This window comes from Carassius auratus, chromosome 2, assembly GCF_003368295.1.
Source record: "Carassius auratus strain Wakin chromosome 2, ASM336829v1, whole genome shotgun sequence".
Lineage (NCBI taxonomy): Eukaryota > Metazoa > Chordata > Actinopteri > Cypriniformes > Cyprinidae > Carassius > Carassius auratus.
Window position 1 is genome coordinate 29,015,148 of NC_039244.1, and position 17,099 is coordinate 29,032,246.

Sequence of the window (17,099 nt, forward strand, 5' to 3'; positions counted from 1 at the left end):
TCTAGTAGTATGTTATGATCGACAGTGTCAAACGCAGCACTGAGATCTAGCAATACCAGCACCGATATTTTGCCAGAGTCGCAATTTAAGCAAATATCATTTATTATCTTTATGAGTGCTGTCTCTGTGCTGTGATGCGGTCGAAAACCAGATTGAAAATTGTCCAGGTATCCATTTGAGTTTAAGTATTTGTTCATTTGATTAAAAACTACCTTTACTATAATTTTGCCTATAAAAGGAAGATTAGATATTGGTCTGAAATTGCTCAAAATTGTGTTATCGAGATTGCTCTTTTTCAGGAGGGGCTTAACAACTGCAGTTTTTAGGGAGTTTGGAAATGTCCCAGAAAGAAGTGAGGCGTTCACCACTTCTAAAAGATCTGCTTCTAAGCAGTTAAGCACAATTTTGAAAAAAAAAAAAGATGTGGGAAGTGTGTCAAGACAACAGGTTGATGATTTTAGGTGCTGCACTATGTCTTCCAGAATTTTGCTATCAATTGTTTCAAAAATAGACATAGTATCTTTTTGATATTGTGGCCGAATCTGTCTGACCTCTGCATTACTTGAGGATGTGCTAATCGCCTTCCTGATATTGATGATCTTCTCGGAAAAGAAGGAAGCAAACTCATTGCATTTGCTGTCTGATAGCATTTCACTGGGAATCTGACTTGGGGGGTTTGTCAGTCTCTCAACAGTGGCAAAAAGAGTACGAGTGTTATTTAAGTTACTGTTTATAAGGTTTGAGAAGAAATTCTGTCTATCTGTGGCTAGTTTAACATTATAAGCATGAAGGCTGTCTTTATAGATGCTATAGTGAATTTCAAGTTTTGTCTTCCACCACATCCTCTCTGCTTTTCTGCATTGTCTTTTCATAGTCTGAACTGCTGTTGATCTTCTCCAAACTGATTTCTGTCTGTTTGTTTTCTTACTGACTATTATTGGAGCAATATCATCAATAACATTCTTAACTTTTGAGTTGAAGGAATCAAGGAGAATATCAACAGAGTCTGCAGAAATGCTTGGTGTTAAAGGTATAGCCTCCGTAAATAGTACACGTGTGTTCTCGTTTATGCATCTCCTTCTGACAGAGACCAATCTAGATTCAGTGATAGCAGAGATCAGTATTTCAAAGAAAATACAGAAGTGATCAGATAGTGCTACGTCCTTAATAACAATGGATGAAATGTTTAGACCCCTGCTGATGATTAGGTCTAGAGTGTGTCCACCTTTGTGTGTGGGTCCATGCACATGCTGAGTCAAGTCAAAAGTGTTTAAAACCATTATCATTTCTTTTGTAGTTTTGTTTTCTGCATTATCTATGTGAATATTAAAATCCCCTGCTATTGCAAAACAGTCAAACTCTGAGGAAATCATTGATAAGATTTCTGTGACCTCTTCAACAAATGCTGAAGAGTATTTTGGAGGCCTGTAAATAATAATAAACAGAATGCGGGAAGCACCTTTCAGCACAATCCCTAGATATTCGAAAGACAAGTACTGACCAAATGACACTTGCTTGCATTGATAGACATCTTTAAATAGAGCAGCTACACCCCCACCTCTCCTAAAAGTCCTGCAAACACTCATGTAAGTGAAGTTAGGAGGGGCTGCTTCATTGAGGACTGTTGCACTGCAGCTGTCTTCTAGCCATGTTTCATTTAGAAATATAAAATCCAAATTGTTTGTGGTTATAAAGTCATTGATTAGAAATGATTTATTTTTTAGTGAGTGAATGTTTAAAAGTGCTAACTTGATGGCAGTGCTTTGTGTCTTTATATCAATCTTAGTTTGATGCATAATAGGCCGCAGATTAGATGAGTTTGCCCTTCGGCTTGAGATGGCCTTAGACTTTCTATTACGTGATAAAACTCAAATAGAGAAAGCTACAGGCACACTGGGTTCCCGCTTGTTCAGTAGGCATTTGTCAATGTTGCTGCTATTATAGCGGGGACCCGACACATATCACTGAGAGCTGCTATCAGATGTTTTTGGTTCACCTTCAGCAGATAGAGGGTTTGGGCCCTGGCGTTGTGGCAGCGGTCGGAGAGCTCTCACAGGAACAGGGCCCACAGTCTTTGGTTGTTGGGGGGCCCACCGTTTTTTTGTTGATATCTGGGGGCTAGCAGCAAATGAGTGAGAGAGTTTAGTCCCAGCATACACCAATTCCTCCATTTTCTGTGAGAAGCACAGAAGTGGAGATGCTGGAGAGAGTGATAATGTGTCTGGTGAGATGGGCTGTGTCTCTGGTGTTTCCGGTGGCTGTGATGTGTTGTCCTGGCTTCCCTGGCTGTTTTCCAGAAAGTCATCCCTGGGTGCTGAATCTTGTAGCTGTTTTGATACATCACAGTCAGTCTGTGAGCTCTGTGGGCAGGGCTCAGCAGGGATAGTGTCTATCAGCAGTGATTGTTTTGTCTGCGTGGTGTTATCAGTGTCCTTGCGGGATATGTCAACCACATGATGACTCGGACCTGGTGTGTGTGTGCTGAATGGATTGACACACTCTGCTGAAGGATGAAGGAGGGAGAAGTAGATATTGTCCTTAAGCACTCTGGCACCAATTTTGTTTGGGTGGAGGCCATCTGGTTTAAACAATTGTCTATGGCCCCAGAAAAGATTGAAGTTGTCGATGAAATTCGCTCCTTTTATATTACAAGATCTTTGTAGCCATGTGTTCAGGCCAAGCAACCGTGAAAACATATTTGTTCCCCTTGCTGGGAGTGGTCCACTGATAAACGACTGAACTTTGAGTCTTCGAAGTGTTTCAAAGAGTTCACTGAAGTCCTTCTTAAGGAGTACTGACTGCTCTTTCCGAATATCCTTCTTTCCCACATGGATGATGATTCGATTTGTAGTCTTGTGCTTCATCAGAATGTTCTGAAGTTCCTTGTTCACATCAGAGACTGTTGCTTGAGGAAGGCAGCATGTTGTTGTAGTCCTGCTACTAATGTTTCTGATAATAGAGTCACCCACTATCAGAGTCCTGGGATCGGCTGCGCTCTGAGCTGAATGCCGCTGTCTGCTCGTCCTTGAGCGCCTGTTAGTAGCGGTGTTAGCTGCTGGCTGATCAGATCCATGTTTAAATACATTTGGGGATTCCTCACCCGCATTCATAAATGCTTGAAATCTGTTCTCAAGATGTATGGGGGTTTGTAGAATACCGGTATTTACAAGCCTTGTCATAGTCAAATCTGGCGTAGAGGAAGCTATGGCAGCAAAACGAGAAACTTGTGACAATCTGATGTCTCGTGTTCCTTTGGGTTTCGCTCCCTGTTTGTGCCATCGATTAGTGTGGCGATCAGTTTTGGCTTGTTCCTCTACACTTGGTATAAACTGTTGAGATTCAGAAGATTCAGAAGATTCATGTTCCGTCTGTTTTGGAAGTCCAGAAAGTAACTTCGTTTCAAGAATCACAATCCTTTGTAGAAGTTTGCAGCAGTTCATGCAACAAGTAGATCCAACAGGAGGCATTTTCTCTCTCTTCTGTTTGAATGTAGGCAGTTGTTTTCCCGTCACAGGAATGTAAGCTGTTAGCAGTGGGAGACAAAGTCTTCTTTTTGTAGTATTATTCCAGTCCCAATGTTTTTAGTTTTAGCTTTTGTGCCAAAAATCTGTTGTTTGAGCACTGTGCTGATCTCTTGAAGTAAAAATCTTAGAAAAATTATAAAAAAGTACAGAAATAAGAAGCAAAGCGCAGAGCAGTAAGCTAGAACGTCCGAACGGTAGCAAAGCCGGAATCAAGAGCCATTACGCCTATGGGATGTCCCCACTTTTCACAAAAACAAACATGTGTGTGTGTGTGTGTGTGTGTGTGTGTGTGTGAGCGAATCTGCATGTGTGTGTGTGTGTGTGTGTGTGTGTGTCTGTGTGTGTGTCTGTGTGTGTGTCTGTGTGTCTGTGTGTGTTGTAACTTTTCTCTGAACATTTTCCTATAGTTATTACTCTTTAATTTGAGTAAATAAAGGTAAATAAATTACAATGACAACACAGAGTGTTATTATTTATTATAACATGACACCCACATTTCTTCTCGTGTCTCTTGGACAGTGTGAGTCGACTGCACAAGAGACACTTTCAGACTCTTTATGAAAATGCACTTTTAGGGCAGAGTGGATAGATCTACACAACCTCCACTGCCTCTGGGTAATATTTTCTCTAGAGTCTAGAGGCAAAACTCATCCATGTGCATCTTTCTGTCATATGAATATCTTTAAAAATATTATGCATTTATGTTTATTTAATATGCAAAACTTTATAAGTTATTTCTGTAAAAACTTAATCTTATAAAACTCATATTATACAGACTTTATTTTGCTATGTATTTATTTTTTGATAATGGAAATATAAATAAGGTACCTGTGGTCCGTGGAGGGCAAAGGTCACATGCCCAAATCTGGGAAAATATGTGTTTGTCCACTGTTTCTCTTTCTCTTTCTCTGTCCATTATTATTATTTTTTTTTTATTTCTGTCTCTCCAGAGTAAGAGGGAGTTTTGGAAGCAGAATCAAAACCAGATGGACTTATTATGGTCTAAAGACCATAGATATCATCGTCAGAGGGACCACCAGCATTAATTCTTCATGAGTGTACTCATGAGACACACACACACACACACACACACACACACACACACACACACACACACACACACACACACACACAGACACACACACGTTTGTTTTTGTGAAAAGTGGGTTCATCCTATAGGTGTAATGGTTTTTATACTCTAGAAACTGTATATTCAATGGCCCTTCACCAACCCTACACCTAACCCTAACCCCACAGGAAACTTGCATTTTTACCTTCTCAAAAAAAAAAAAAAAAAAAAAAAAAAAAAAAAAAAAAAAAAAAAAACTCATTCTGTATGATTTATAAGCGTTTTGAAAAATGGGGACATGGGTTATGTCCTCATAAGTCACCCTCTCCTTGTAATACCTGTGTCATACCCATGTCATTATACAGAGTTGTGTCCTGATATGATACAAAAACAAGAGAACACACACACATACACACACACACACACACACACACACGCACACACACACACATACACACATACACTCTCTCTCTCTTTCTCTCACTCTGACACTCTCTCTCTCTCTCTCTCTCTCTCTCACACACACAAACTCACACACACTCACACACACACACACATACTCTCTCTCTATCTCACACACACACATATGAAAATACAGTGAAGTGCAAACTCAGAATTTGATGCAAACCTGCATTAAATGTTAAATAACACAAATATCCTTTATGAATTGAATCGCATTTGGTTAACCAATGTATTTGCTGCTGACCTTCAATGATCCAATTCAATCAAACTAATGAACAAAAGGGATTTTAGATAAACAAAACATTTGTTTCACTTTAAAGAATGTTGAACTTTCTGCTCCAGCTGTTACAGTTTGGTTTGACTCCTCTCCTCCGGACCGTAACCTTCCCAATCCACCAGATACTGGAATATGATTAACCTACTCCAGTTCCCCATATACGAGACGCGGCGGCGGGGGAACTGGAGTAGGCGTATTAATATGTGCATAAAACACTGGTTTAATTTTGGACACATGAAAGGCGGGGTGTATCCTCTTCTATGCAGGAGGCGGACTGTCACCGGACTAATGATCTTGGTCATAGTAAACGGGCCGATTAATTTGGGCGCTAATTTATTAGAAACGGAACGCAGGCTTTGGTCCAGGTGCGGTGGCACATCTGGACAAACATGTGAGCGGAGGGGACCGCGGCTTCAGATTCCAGACTGGGAAAGGCTGGTGTCCTACACTACACTGAAACGGAGAAAGGCCCGAAGATGACACTGGCAACGAATTGTGAGCGTACTCCACCATAGAGAGTTGTTGACTCCAGGAAGAAGGATTCTTGGAGACCAAACATCGCAACGTCCTCTCTTAATCTTGGTTGGCTCGCTCAGATTGTCCGTTACTTTGGGGATGATAACCCGAAGACAAGCTAACTGACGCTCCTAACAATTTGCAAAACTCTTTCCAAAATTTGAATATGAACTGAGATCCCCTGTCCAAAACCACTTCTACCGGGAGGCCATGAAGCTGAAAGACGTGACCTAGGATCATGGAAAAGGATCTAGGATCTTTTCCTAGGATCTAGGAAAGACGCCTTTGAGAACCGGTCCACTTCGGTCCAAACGACCGTCATGCCATTAGAGGGCGCGAGGGCAGTAACAAAATCTAGAGCGATGTGGGACCAGGGTCTCGAAGGGACTGACAGCGGTTGAAGAAGCTCATCAGGAGGTCGGTTAGATGACTTCCCACTGGCGCAAACTGAGCAAGCCAAAACAAAATCGCAGACGTCACGAGCCATACGTGGCCACCAGAATCGTTGTCTAACCAACCCATTAGTTCTACTTATCCCTGGGTGACAAGCTACATTAAAAACAATGACCCCACTGGACAACCTCGGACCTTAACTCATCCGGCACAAATAAGCGGTTCGGTGGACAACCGGACGGAGGCGTTACCCCCTGTAAGGCCGTCTTGACCTTGGAACGAGGCACAACACGGATGTTGGTTCTCCCACACTGCCGTCCCCCATAAGGCAGCCTTGCTGGATAACAACGTAAGTGTGAATGCCACCTTAGAATTCTCTGTGGCGAAGGTGCGGGGCTGTAGGGCGAAATGCATTGAACACTTAGTTAAGAAAGTTCTGCAAAGCGCTGGCTCACCCTGGGGACAGCTGTTGCTGATGACAATTAACGGAGACGCCCACAATCTTATCAGTGCAGACACGAAACACACAGACTTCACCACAAAATGCAAACACCCCGAGATCACGGTTTACCAACCGTGACAATATTCACTAGTTCACGCTTACATATAATTAGCTGAGGTATGGTATGCGTATTTGGCGTGCTGTCCGGGGAAGGGCTCCGAGCTCGGGAATTGCCCGAAGCTAGAGTACCCCCCCTTCCCCGTATATTGTAAAGTGAACTTGAAGTGAGGAGATGGGGTGGAGGAGGGATGCTGATAAACCGTCAATGGATAGAGGTAAGTCAGCGATATTTATACTGTGGGATTGATTACTTGATTGTGGTCCACCTGTGATGATTAGGCTAAGTATCTGACGCGCTCCTCCCGAATCTTCATAGATAATTACATTTCACTGGTTCACGCTTACATATAATTAGCTGAGGTATGGTATGCGTATTTGGCGTGCTGTCCGGGGAAGGGCTCCGAGCTCGGGAATTGCCCGAAGCTAGAGTACCCCCCAAAAAGGCAAATGTACAGGAGGACAGCCGCCAGTTTAAAGAATGCCCCCCAAAAAGCAGAGTACTGGCGGGGGCTGATTTGGTTTCTGAGAAGTTATCTCGTTGGCAGGCTGTAAGGGCCTACGTACTCCGGAGGGAGCGACTTGGGAGTTGAGAGAGTAGGCCCTACCAGCTGCAGCTAGTGAACTACGTGGTTGTTGGCGCCCGGTCGGTAGGGCTCGGGCCGATGCTCAACTGGAGTTTTTTGGCGTTGGATCGGTGAGCCCTACCGGCCGATGAGGAGGAGCGGCGTGGTTGTGGTGCCCGACCGGGAGGACCCGAGTTGCCTCGACCGGAATAGGTCACGGTGTCGGCGTACGGGCCCTACTGGCTGATAGCCCCTGCTATTCAGTGGGTGAAGGGCCTAACGCTGACCGAGAGGGCCCATGAAGCCTCCGACAGGAGATTGAGACTCAGGATGACGGACGTCTGGGTCCTCTCGGTTAGGCAGATAAAAAGCTTTTGGGCCAGCCGACAAGGAGGACTCTGGCAACATCCGAAGGGAGATCCCGACTCACGGCATCGGCTGGATGAGATTCGCTTGCGGCTGGCAAGCATAGGCCCGTCCGGGAGACTCTCGCCAGACGTCTGAAGGGAGCGCACGCGACAGACGGGTAAGCCTCGGCGGACGGGGAGGGTTGGAAAGGAAAACCCGACTGGGAGGACTCTCGCAGCATCCGATGGGGCCTCTAACTCAGAACATCGAACGGGTAAGCCTCGCTAGACGGGGTTAAAAGATGTGAGAGTAGCTGAGGGTAGCTTTTTTTTTTTTTTTTTTTTTTTTTTTTTGCAGGATTTGGCGAGAGGACGGGACTCGTAGCGTCGGACGGTTAAGCCTCGCCTACCGTCAAATGGAAAGGTAAGTTGTGTGGCCGAGAGACTGTTACCGACGTTCGAAGGGAGCACACACATCGAACGGGTAAGCCTCTCCGACCGTAGGGTGGAAACGTAAAGCAAGTCTGTCCAGGAGGCTCTCGCCAGCGTCCGAAGGGAGCACACACATCGAACGGGTAAGCCTCGCTGACCATAGAAAAGGAAAAGGTAAGGTTGTCTAACCGGGAGGCTCTCGCCGGCGTCCGAAGGGAGCACGCGCATCGAACGGGTAAGCCTCTCCGGATGGCGGACAGAAAAGGTAACGATAGGCAGAGATGCTCACAAGTCTCTGAGCTCGAGTCCAAGTCAAGTCTCAAGTCTCTGAGCTAGAGTCCAAGTCAAGTCTCAAGTCTCTGAGCTCGAGTCCAAGTCAAGTCTCAAGTCTCTGAGTTAGAGTCCAAGTCAAGTCTCAAGTCTCTTTATTATATTAAGTCTCTGGTTATAATAAATGTTGCATCACGTACAGCGACCCATCCAAGCTGCTTAGAACACTGCATAGCTATATATAAGGAATTCAAAGCATGTAATATGTTATTATGACAACTCTATCTATTAGCATACAATATCAACTTTGATTTTGGTATATAATCAGTGTAAACAGGCTATTGCAACATGACAAAAACACCAAGAATGCTTTACTTTTAAGTTAATATCTGTAATTTGCATGTATGGATTCAGTAATGGCCTTCTGTCTGTGCTGGCTGTATAGCTGCACACCTCTTGTCTGGCTTAAGAATGAACAAAGCTACGCTGACTTATGTTATTCATACAATACCTACTCACAAATAAACATCAAAAACAAAGCCGGCTGCAATGAAATACTGTGCAAAACAGCTTTTACTACAAACACTTCCACACAAGAACATTGTTATCACACAAGAACATTTTGATAGAGAACCAAAAATATTTAAAGTAGATAAAATTAGAATAAATAAAATGGATATGTCTACATACTATTACTACTGTAAACTTTGCAAATAGGACATCAGCCCCTTCAAGTCAATGAACAATAACAAAGTGGGCTGCAATGAATATCTGTGCAAAACGTCATGGCTCCGCTCCTACCCAATGACAGAGGCATGCAGGTTTTTTTCCACTGGAGTAATCACGTGAAGGATGCGTGCACAACTAATAACTAATATCATCACGCTATAAAGGGTTGGCCTGCGCTGGGTGCGCCCCTCCCCCTATAACTGTTCTGTCTCGCGGAGGAGCTCATTTGTGTGCATCTGTGTGAAACACGCGCTCTGAAACACGCATAGGAAAAAAGAGCGACAGAAAGAACGGCTCCCCTCCAGCCGTGACTCGGCTCCCATCGTTCATGTTTATGAGCCGTTCAAAAGAATCGGTTCGTTCGCGAACGTCACAACTCTTAACAGCGAGCTCATCTGACGTTTACTAAAAATAAACATTGTTCACGAGTCCCGGAGCTCGAGTCCGAGTCGAGTCTGAAGTCTTTTGAGGACGAGTCTCAAGTCGAGTCTGAAGTCACTGTTTGTGCGACTTAAGTCGCACTCGAGTCCGAGTCTCAAACTCGAGTCCCCATCTCTGACGATAGGTGGCCAGGAGGCTCTTGCCAGCGTCCGGCGGGGACAAACTGGGTGAGCCTCGCAGGCCGTAGGATGGAAAAGGTAAGTTTGCGTGGTCGTTAGGCTGTCGTCGGCGTTTAAGGGAGTTTGCTACTCCTGGCAAGAGACGGTTTAGCCTTGGTGACCATAGGAAGGAAGGAGAGTTTATTGTGTGTTAGGTACTTGCAGCATTTAAGCAGCTTGCTTGTAGGTTAGTAACCTGAACCACACAGTAGGGTCGTGGTTGGCTGGCCAGGAGGCTGTCGCCGGCGTCCGATGGGAGCACTCACATCGGACGGGTAAGCCTCACTGGCCAAGGGTGGAAAAGGTCAGGTTGTCTAGCCAGGAGGCTCGGACCGACGTCCGATAGGAGCTTAGCTCCAGGAATCGAACGGGTAAACCTCTCTGGCTGAAGGACGGAAAAGGTTGTCCAGCCGGGAGGCTCTTACCTTCGTCCGACAGGAGCTTAGCTCCCGGATAGAACGGTTAAGCCTCGCTGGCCAAAGGACGGAAAAGGTAAGGTTGTCTAGCCGGGAAGCTCTCGCCTACGTTCAATGGGAGCCTTGACTCCATGCGTTGGGCGGGTAAACCTCTCCGTACGTAAGACAGAAATGGAAAAGCAGGTAGCCGGGGGCTTTCACCTACGTCCGAAGGGAGTGTGAGCTCCTGGCAACGAACGGGTAAGCCTTGTTGGCCGCAGAATGGAAAAGGTGAGGTTGTCTGGCCGGGAGGCTCTCGTCGGCATCCGAAGGGAGCTCGTGCTCCTGTCATCGAAGAGAGAAGCCTCGCTGGTCATAGGATAGAAAAGGTTAGGTTATTTGGCCGGGAGTGTGCGGCTGGAGTCGGCGGTATTAATAGGAATTTACTCGTCGGTATTCAGTAGGGATGTGTCGCTGGGTTTTTTTTTATTTTATTTTTTTTTTTTTTTTTTATGGCCGATGAGGGTTTGGTGGGCTTTCTTTATGTGAAACTGGTTTATTCTGATGTAGCTTTGGTATGCTTCTGAGGACCATCTTCCTAGAGTTTGGATCTGTTGGTTGGAGAGGCCTTTTTGTGCAGCTGAAGTTGCTGCCCCGATGCGAAATGAATGGGTGGAGAAATTGTTCGCTGGGATGCCTGATAATTGCAGGACGCATTTGAGGTGTTTTTGGAACCAGAAACGAGTGACTGGTTTTTTGGACTCGTCGGTGAATAGGGGTTCGTGTGGGGATTTTGCCTGGGAATTTCTAAGGTGTAAAAAGGCGAGGACGGATTGGTAAGGCTGGATTGGGGAGGGGAGATTGAAAATGTATATGAAATGGCCTTTGTTGGTTTGGTCTGTTTTGCTTTGTTTGATTAAATAAGCGATTGTTTCGTCATCTAGTATGGTTAGGTCTGACACGGTGGGGTTGATTTTAGGATTAAATTTGGAAGAGATCGTAAGCTCCGAGCACCTGAGAAAACCGAAAAAGGCAAGGATGAACATGGCGTCGAGCGTGCGGGCAATGCTGAGGGGTTGGTAATTTGTGCGGAGGGTGTGGATACATTTTGTGAGGATATCTAGCGTTATGGGTTTTCTGGTGTCTGGATGGGTGGGCTGGGATCGCTGGATCCCTTTGATTAGGAGGGAGGTTTGTGAATTATTTATTTCGGGTGAAGGAGCGCCGGTCATTAGTTTGTGAAAAAACTGGACTCCGCTCAGGTAGTTTTTTATAGATCCGACTTGGAGACCCTTGGTGCCGTTGAGGAACGAAATGAAAGAGGTGATGGAGAGTAGAGAAAAATCTGGGAAAGGGATGTTATAGGTGAGGTGAAATGACTTAAAGCACCTCCATGCAGTCACGTATGACTGGAGGGTTCTGGGAGAGACTGCTTGGAGAATAGAGTCCAGTGATGCTTCGAGGAGTGGTTTTAGAGGGTGAGTTACGGAAATATTAATTCTGAATAGTGAGGAACCGGAGTGGGGAATTGGTCCGCCTCTGGAGCCAGCGTCCTGAATTTCTGAAACAGAAAACGAGACAGGGAGTCAGCGATTTGGTTTTCTGTACCTGGGACGTGCTTTGCGCTAATTATGAATTGGTCGCATGCTGCGATCCATATAAGGCGTCTAAGGAGAGGCATGAGGGCGGGGGAGTGAGAACGGCCTTTGTTTATGCACTGAACTACGGCTTCGTTGTCGCAGTGCACTAAAATGCTTTTAGTTGTCCATTCATTGCCCCACAGGAAGGCTGCTACTACGAGGGGATAGAGCTCGAAAAGAGCTGAGGACTGGGTCGAGTCCTGCATCTGGGGGGGCCATGTGGACGCGAACCAACGGCCTTGGTAGAAACCTCCGAAACCAATTGAGGGAGCCGCGTCTGTAAACAGCTGCAAGTCGATGGGAGACGAGATTAAATTGTTGTAAAAAAAAGAAAGCCCGTTCCATTGTCTAAGGAACAGGATCCATAATTTAAGTTCGTCGCGGCATGCATGGGTTAGGGGGATGAGGTCCTCGAGCGCGTGAACTGATGATGCGAGTGTTAGAAGGTGCGCGATGAATGGGCGTCCTTGTGGAATTATGCGCATGGCGAAATTTAAATGCCCGAGCAGGGAAAGAAGTTCGCGTTTAGAACAACAAGGGCTGTCGAGGAGGGTGGATGAGACGAGAATTATTCTATCAATCTTTTCCTTTGGCAGGGAGAGCTGAAATTTAGCTGAGTCGAGGTAGATGCCGAGGAACTCTATGGTTGTGGCAGGACCCATGGTTTTTTCCTGAGCGATGGGAATCCCGAGCTCGGAAAAGACTTTTTGGACGGTGAGGATATGGGCGGCTGGGATAGCCTTGGGCGATGAAATGACCAGGAAGTCATCTAAGAGATGGATAATATGTGGGATTGCGTAATTGTTGGAAAGGATCCAGCAAACGGCTTCTGATAGCATATCGAAAATTTTGGGGCTGGTTTTGCATCCGAAGGTTAACCGGACGGCGAAATAGTATTTCTCAAGCCATCGTATCCCGAACAGGTGCCAAAAATCCGGATGGATGGGCATCACTTTGAAAGCAGAAGTGATGTCTATTTTTGCTAACCAAGCTCCTCGGCCCACGATTTTAATCAGTTCGACTGCCTGATCTATGTCTTGGTATTTGAGTGAAAATTCGTCGAGGGGTATCAAACTATTAATGCTCGGGACTGTAGAATTATGCGGAGATGACAGGTCTACTATTAGGCGTTTCTTACCAGAAAATTTTCTCGTAGCCACTCCGATTGGGCTGACTCTGAACGTTTTGAAGGGGGGGGTATTGAAGGGCCCGATCATGAAGCCTGACTCGACTTCTTTTTTGATGAGGTTAGCTACTTTATCGGGCTCTGCGAGGGCGGATTGGAGATTACGGCAGACGGTGTTTTGGGTAAGCTCGCAAACGACGCCCGGGTTAAAACCGTGTTTGAGGCCAGACAGGAGATAATTAGTAAATTCTTTGTCGGGATGGTGTGCTAGTTCAATGGTCATGCGAAAAATATTCACAGGAGTCGATAGGTAATTTTTAGATTTTTTATTTACGGCTTTATGCACGGGGCAAACTATGCGTGCATGAGCACCGCCACAGAACTTGCAGGAGTGTAGATAGCGGCAATGCTGTCTGATGCATTTCCCGTTGTTGAAGGCGATACATTGCTGTGTGCTTTCTTCTCCTGGTTGGGCTAGGCGTGAGTTTGCTGCAGTAACTGATTTTGGGACATAGCTGGTGGATTTTGCCGGGGGAGTAAGAGAGTGTTGGGTTGCGTCCGGGTTTATTTGTGGGCAGGTTGTGGTGGAGTGAGCCACGGACCTGCAGATTGTGCACGAAATGCTCCTACAGCCTAGGAATACGCGACTGTGCAAGTCGGAGTCGATCGCTCCCCAGTAAGGGCACTGGTTCCACTGAGCTATTCGGATGGCACATTTAGCGGAAAAAAGCTTGTGGTAAGTGTAGAAGTGCCCCCCTCCGTAGGACAACGCGAGTTCGGCTATTATAGACAAATAATCGTTTAGTTCGCGTCGCCTGTGGGGGAAGGCTGAGCAGATTATCTCGGTGTAGCGGTTGAATGCGATGGTGAATTCGGAGAAGGAGAGTAGTCGAGATGAAAGGGGATTTGGATTTTTTAGCGTGACTGAGAAGTCCCCGCAGTCTATTTGGCGGTTTGAATCGGATGTGGGCAGGAGAGAAAGGAGAGACGAGAGATCTACATCCGCACCTGCTAATATCTGTGCCCGAATGCTGTGGGTCACTTGGGGAGGTTCGAGGGCGACAGCGTTTGATGGGATGGGCATTGGTGTAGCAGTGAAGAGTGAATGGGGGGATTTCGCTTGGAGGAGGGTGGTGGCGACAACTGGGGGCGGAGCTGTGTTTGGCAGCGATTGCGGCCAAGCGCTTGCTTGAGCCGCGGGCCCGGAGTTTGAGGCCGCGGGTTGCGGGGCTGGGTTGGGCGGCCAGTATGGCCAGGCAGTTGCTTGGGCCGCGGGCCCGAAGCTGGGATGGGCTAGAGTCGGGGCTGTGTAAGGCGGCCAGTTCGGCCAAACGTTAGCATGAGCGGCGGGCTCGGAGCTCGGCAGAGCGGGAGGCGGGGCATTGTGTGACAGCCAGTTCGACCAAGCGCTAGTTTGGACCGCGGGCGCGAAGCTGGAGGAAGCGGGAGGCGGCGCTGTATGTGGCGAACTGTTCGGCCAAGCGCTTGCCTGGGCTGCGGTGTTGGTATTGAAAGTTCCGTATGGAGGGGCTGCGATGGGTGGAGGAGGCGGCCAGGAGCCTCCTTGGGCTTCGGCGCCCTGAGCTGTTGGAATTGGAGCCGCGGAAGGAGGCTGAGCTCCGGGCGACATAGCGAGCGCCCTTGCGGTTGGAACCGGGGCGCGGCCTAGGCTTGCTGAAGGCCTCTTGCTACGGCTTGATAGCCGCTGCGAGCTAGGCCTAGCGGCGGAGGATGGTGGAGTGCTTTGAGGCGAATTTTGAGGTACTCCTTTCTTTTGTCGTTTCTTTGGTACAGGGGTAGACTGGGGAGAAATGTTATTATTTAGATTTTTTGTATACAAGTCATACAGTTCGGATTTGTTTAACTTGCTTGATGGTGTGATGTCGTTTTTGGACAGGGCCTGCCTCAGACTCGACACCATCCATTTGTCGATTGGCGGAATCGTATGCCTGGCCGAGCGGTAGGAGGACGCGGGGGAGTCAGCCGCGGTTCTCGCCGGAGGCGGCGAAGGTAGGCCTAGGCGTCTTGGGAGGCGAGTAGCTGCTCGCGCCGTACCGCGCCCGCGGGTTGGAGCCTGGGGCTCGATTTGGTTGCCACGCCGGGAAGGGGTGGCCTTGGAGCCGGCTGGCTGCAGTGATGGGGCTGGGGAAGAGCTGGATGAGTCTTCTGACGAGGAATCTCGGTTTTGGGACATGGTGCATGCGGACCAAAATGCTGATAAACCGTCAATGGATAGAGGTAAGTCAGCGATATTTATACTGTGGGATTGATTACTTGATTGTGGTCCACCTGTGATGATTAGGCTAAGTATCTGACGCGCTCCTCCCGAATCTTCATAGATAATTACATTTAAAACTGGTGTATGAAATGGCAAATTATGTAATTGAATTTTCATTTTCATTTTGCACCAAACGTTGCACAAATGTATTGGAAAATGTAAATGTAAATAAAGAAATGCATTGTCATTTTACATATTGCATTGTCATTTTGCATATTACATCCCCAATTGAATATTGCTACCCATATGCTTCCATATGTTCTGGGTTCCCTGCTGTAAGGTGAGTTTATGTTCCTGTTCAAGTCCATGTTTATCATCAAGTCAGGTTAAGTCAAGCCAAGCATTTGTTTAGTTTGGATTTAGTTTTTTTTTTTAGTTTTTTTTTTTTTTTGAGAACCTACACATGGGTTTTTCAACTCGTCTTCATTGGATTCCTGTTACACCTGCATCCTACTCTTCATGCAATCCAGAATGGTTTATTTTTATTAAGCAAACCCAGCCCAAAAGTAATGCAAAAGTAATGTGATGCATTACTTTCCAACAAAAAGTAACCGAGTAAAATAATAATAATTATTATTATATTTTTATGGAGTAACACAAAATTGTGATACATTGTTATAACAGTAGATGTCTCTGTCTCATTGTAACAATAAGTGTCAAATCCAAGACTGTCTTTTAATATGTAGTAATATTTCTGCACTGGGCCTATAAACTAAACTAAACTAAACTTGATTATTTATTTCAGTTTAATTTAATTCATTCATTTCTATTCTGTACAAGGTGTGACTCATATAAACACCAATCAAAAAACAATTTTCCTCAATATTTAAATCCATAATAAGCCAAACCTGAACAAAAACTTTATCTAATTTTTTTTTTTACTTTGAATTGTATGTTTATCTCATTTACAACACCGACTGAACAAATGAAAAAAAGGTAAGACTTTTATTTTATTATATTCTTCTATTTTCTACAATATTCTTATAATTCATGTGTACATAAAAAAACATTGTTAACATATAAAACAAAATCTCTAAAACTACAGTTGCTTTCAAAGATCATTTCATTTTCACAATGAATAATTATCTAAAGTGCATAAAATGTTACATACTCAACATTCAAAACTTAAAGTGAAAAAAAAACCTATATTAACATATATTTGCTTTAACATGATCATTTTTCTGCTCTCCCTCAAAATCACATCTTGCATCCCTTTTCAACATTTTCTACAACAGTATTCACTCAATAATCTCATATTTCCTGTCATAATTCATATATATATTATTTATATCAGGTGCATTCAACAATCAGCATTCTGTTGTGGAGGTTCGAAAATCATAATGTTACAGCGATGGCGTTAAAGTATTTATATTATATTATATATATAATGTATAACTGTCAAAAGATATGGTAACACTTTACTTCAAGCCTATATTGCATTACAAAGGTACTCATACGTTGTAATACATCTTATCTTTTCATAAATAATTATAACCAAGTTAAAATGCATGATAATGGTTTGTTTGTCTTGTGTTTAACACATAAAAATTCCTATCTATTCATGGTTTCAGCATTAATGTATTATAACTGTAGTTACAATTATATATGAGATCATACATTGCTTTATAAGGTTCATTACAACGCATAATTAATGCATTAAAACTACTTTCATAATGCTTTATATATAAAGGCTTTAAGTAACATGTTACTTTCATATTATGATTTAGATTATAGTTCAAGTATGTATAAGTATATATATATATATATATATATATATATATATATATATATATATATATATATATATATATATATATATATATATTTTTTTTTTTTTTTTTTTTTTTTTTTATTATTATTTTACCTAGAGTTGAACATTTTGTTTTAAGTATATAAAATAATATTATATGGGCTCAT

At 44.6% G+C, this 17,099-nt stretch overlaps 1 protein-coding gene across 1 annotated transcript; it reads right to left on the reverse strand.

Annotated features, from left to right (window-relative positions):
- Positions 1 to 10,647: 10,647 nt before the first annotated feature.
- LOC113039616 (uncharacterized) lies at positions 10,648 to 14,814 on the reverse strand. Its single transcript, XM_026197570.1, has one exon. It carries the CDS (start codon positions 14,532 to 14,534, stop codon positions 11,622 to 11,624), a length of 2,913 nt encoding a protein of 970 aa, XP_026053355.1. The 5' UTR covers positions 14,535 to 14,814; the 3' UTR covers positions 10,648 to 11,621.
- Between the last annotated feature and the right edge of the window lie 2,285 nt (positions 14,815 to 17,099).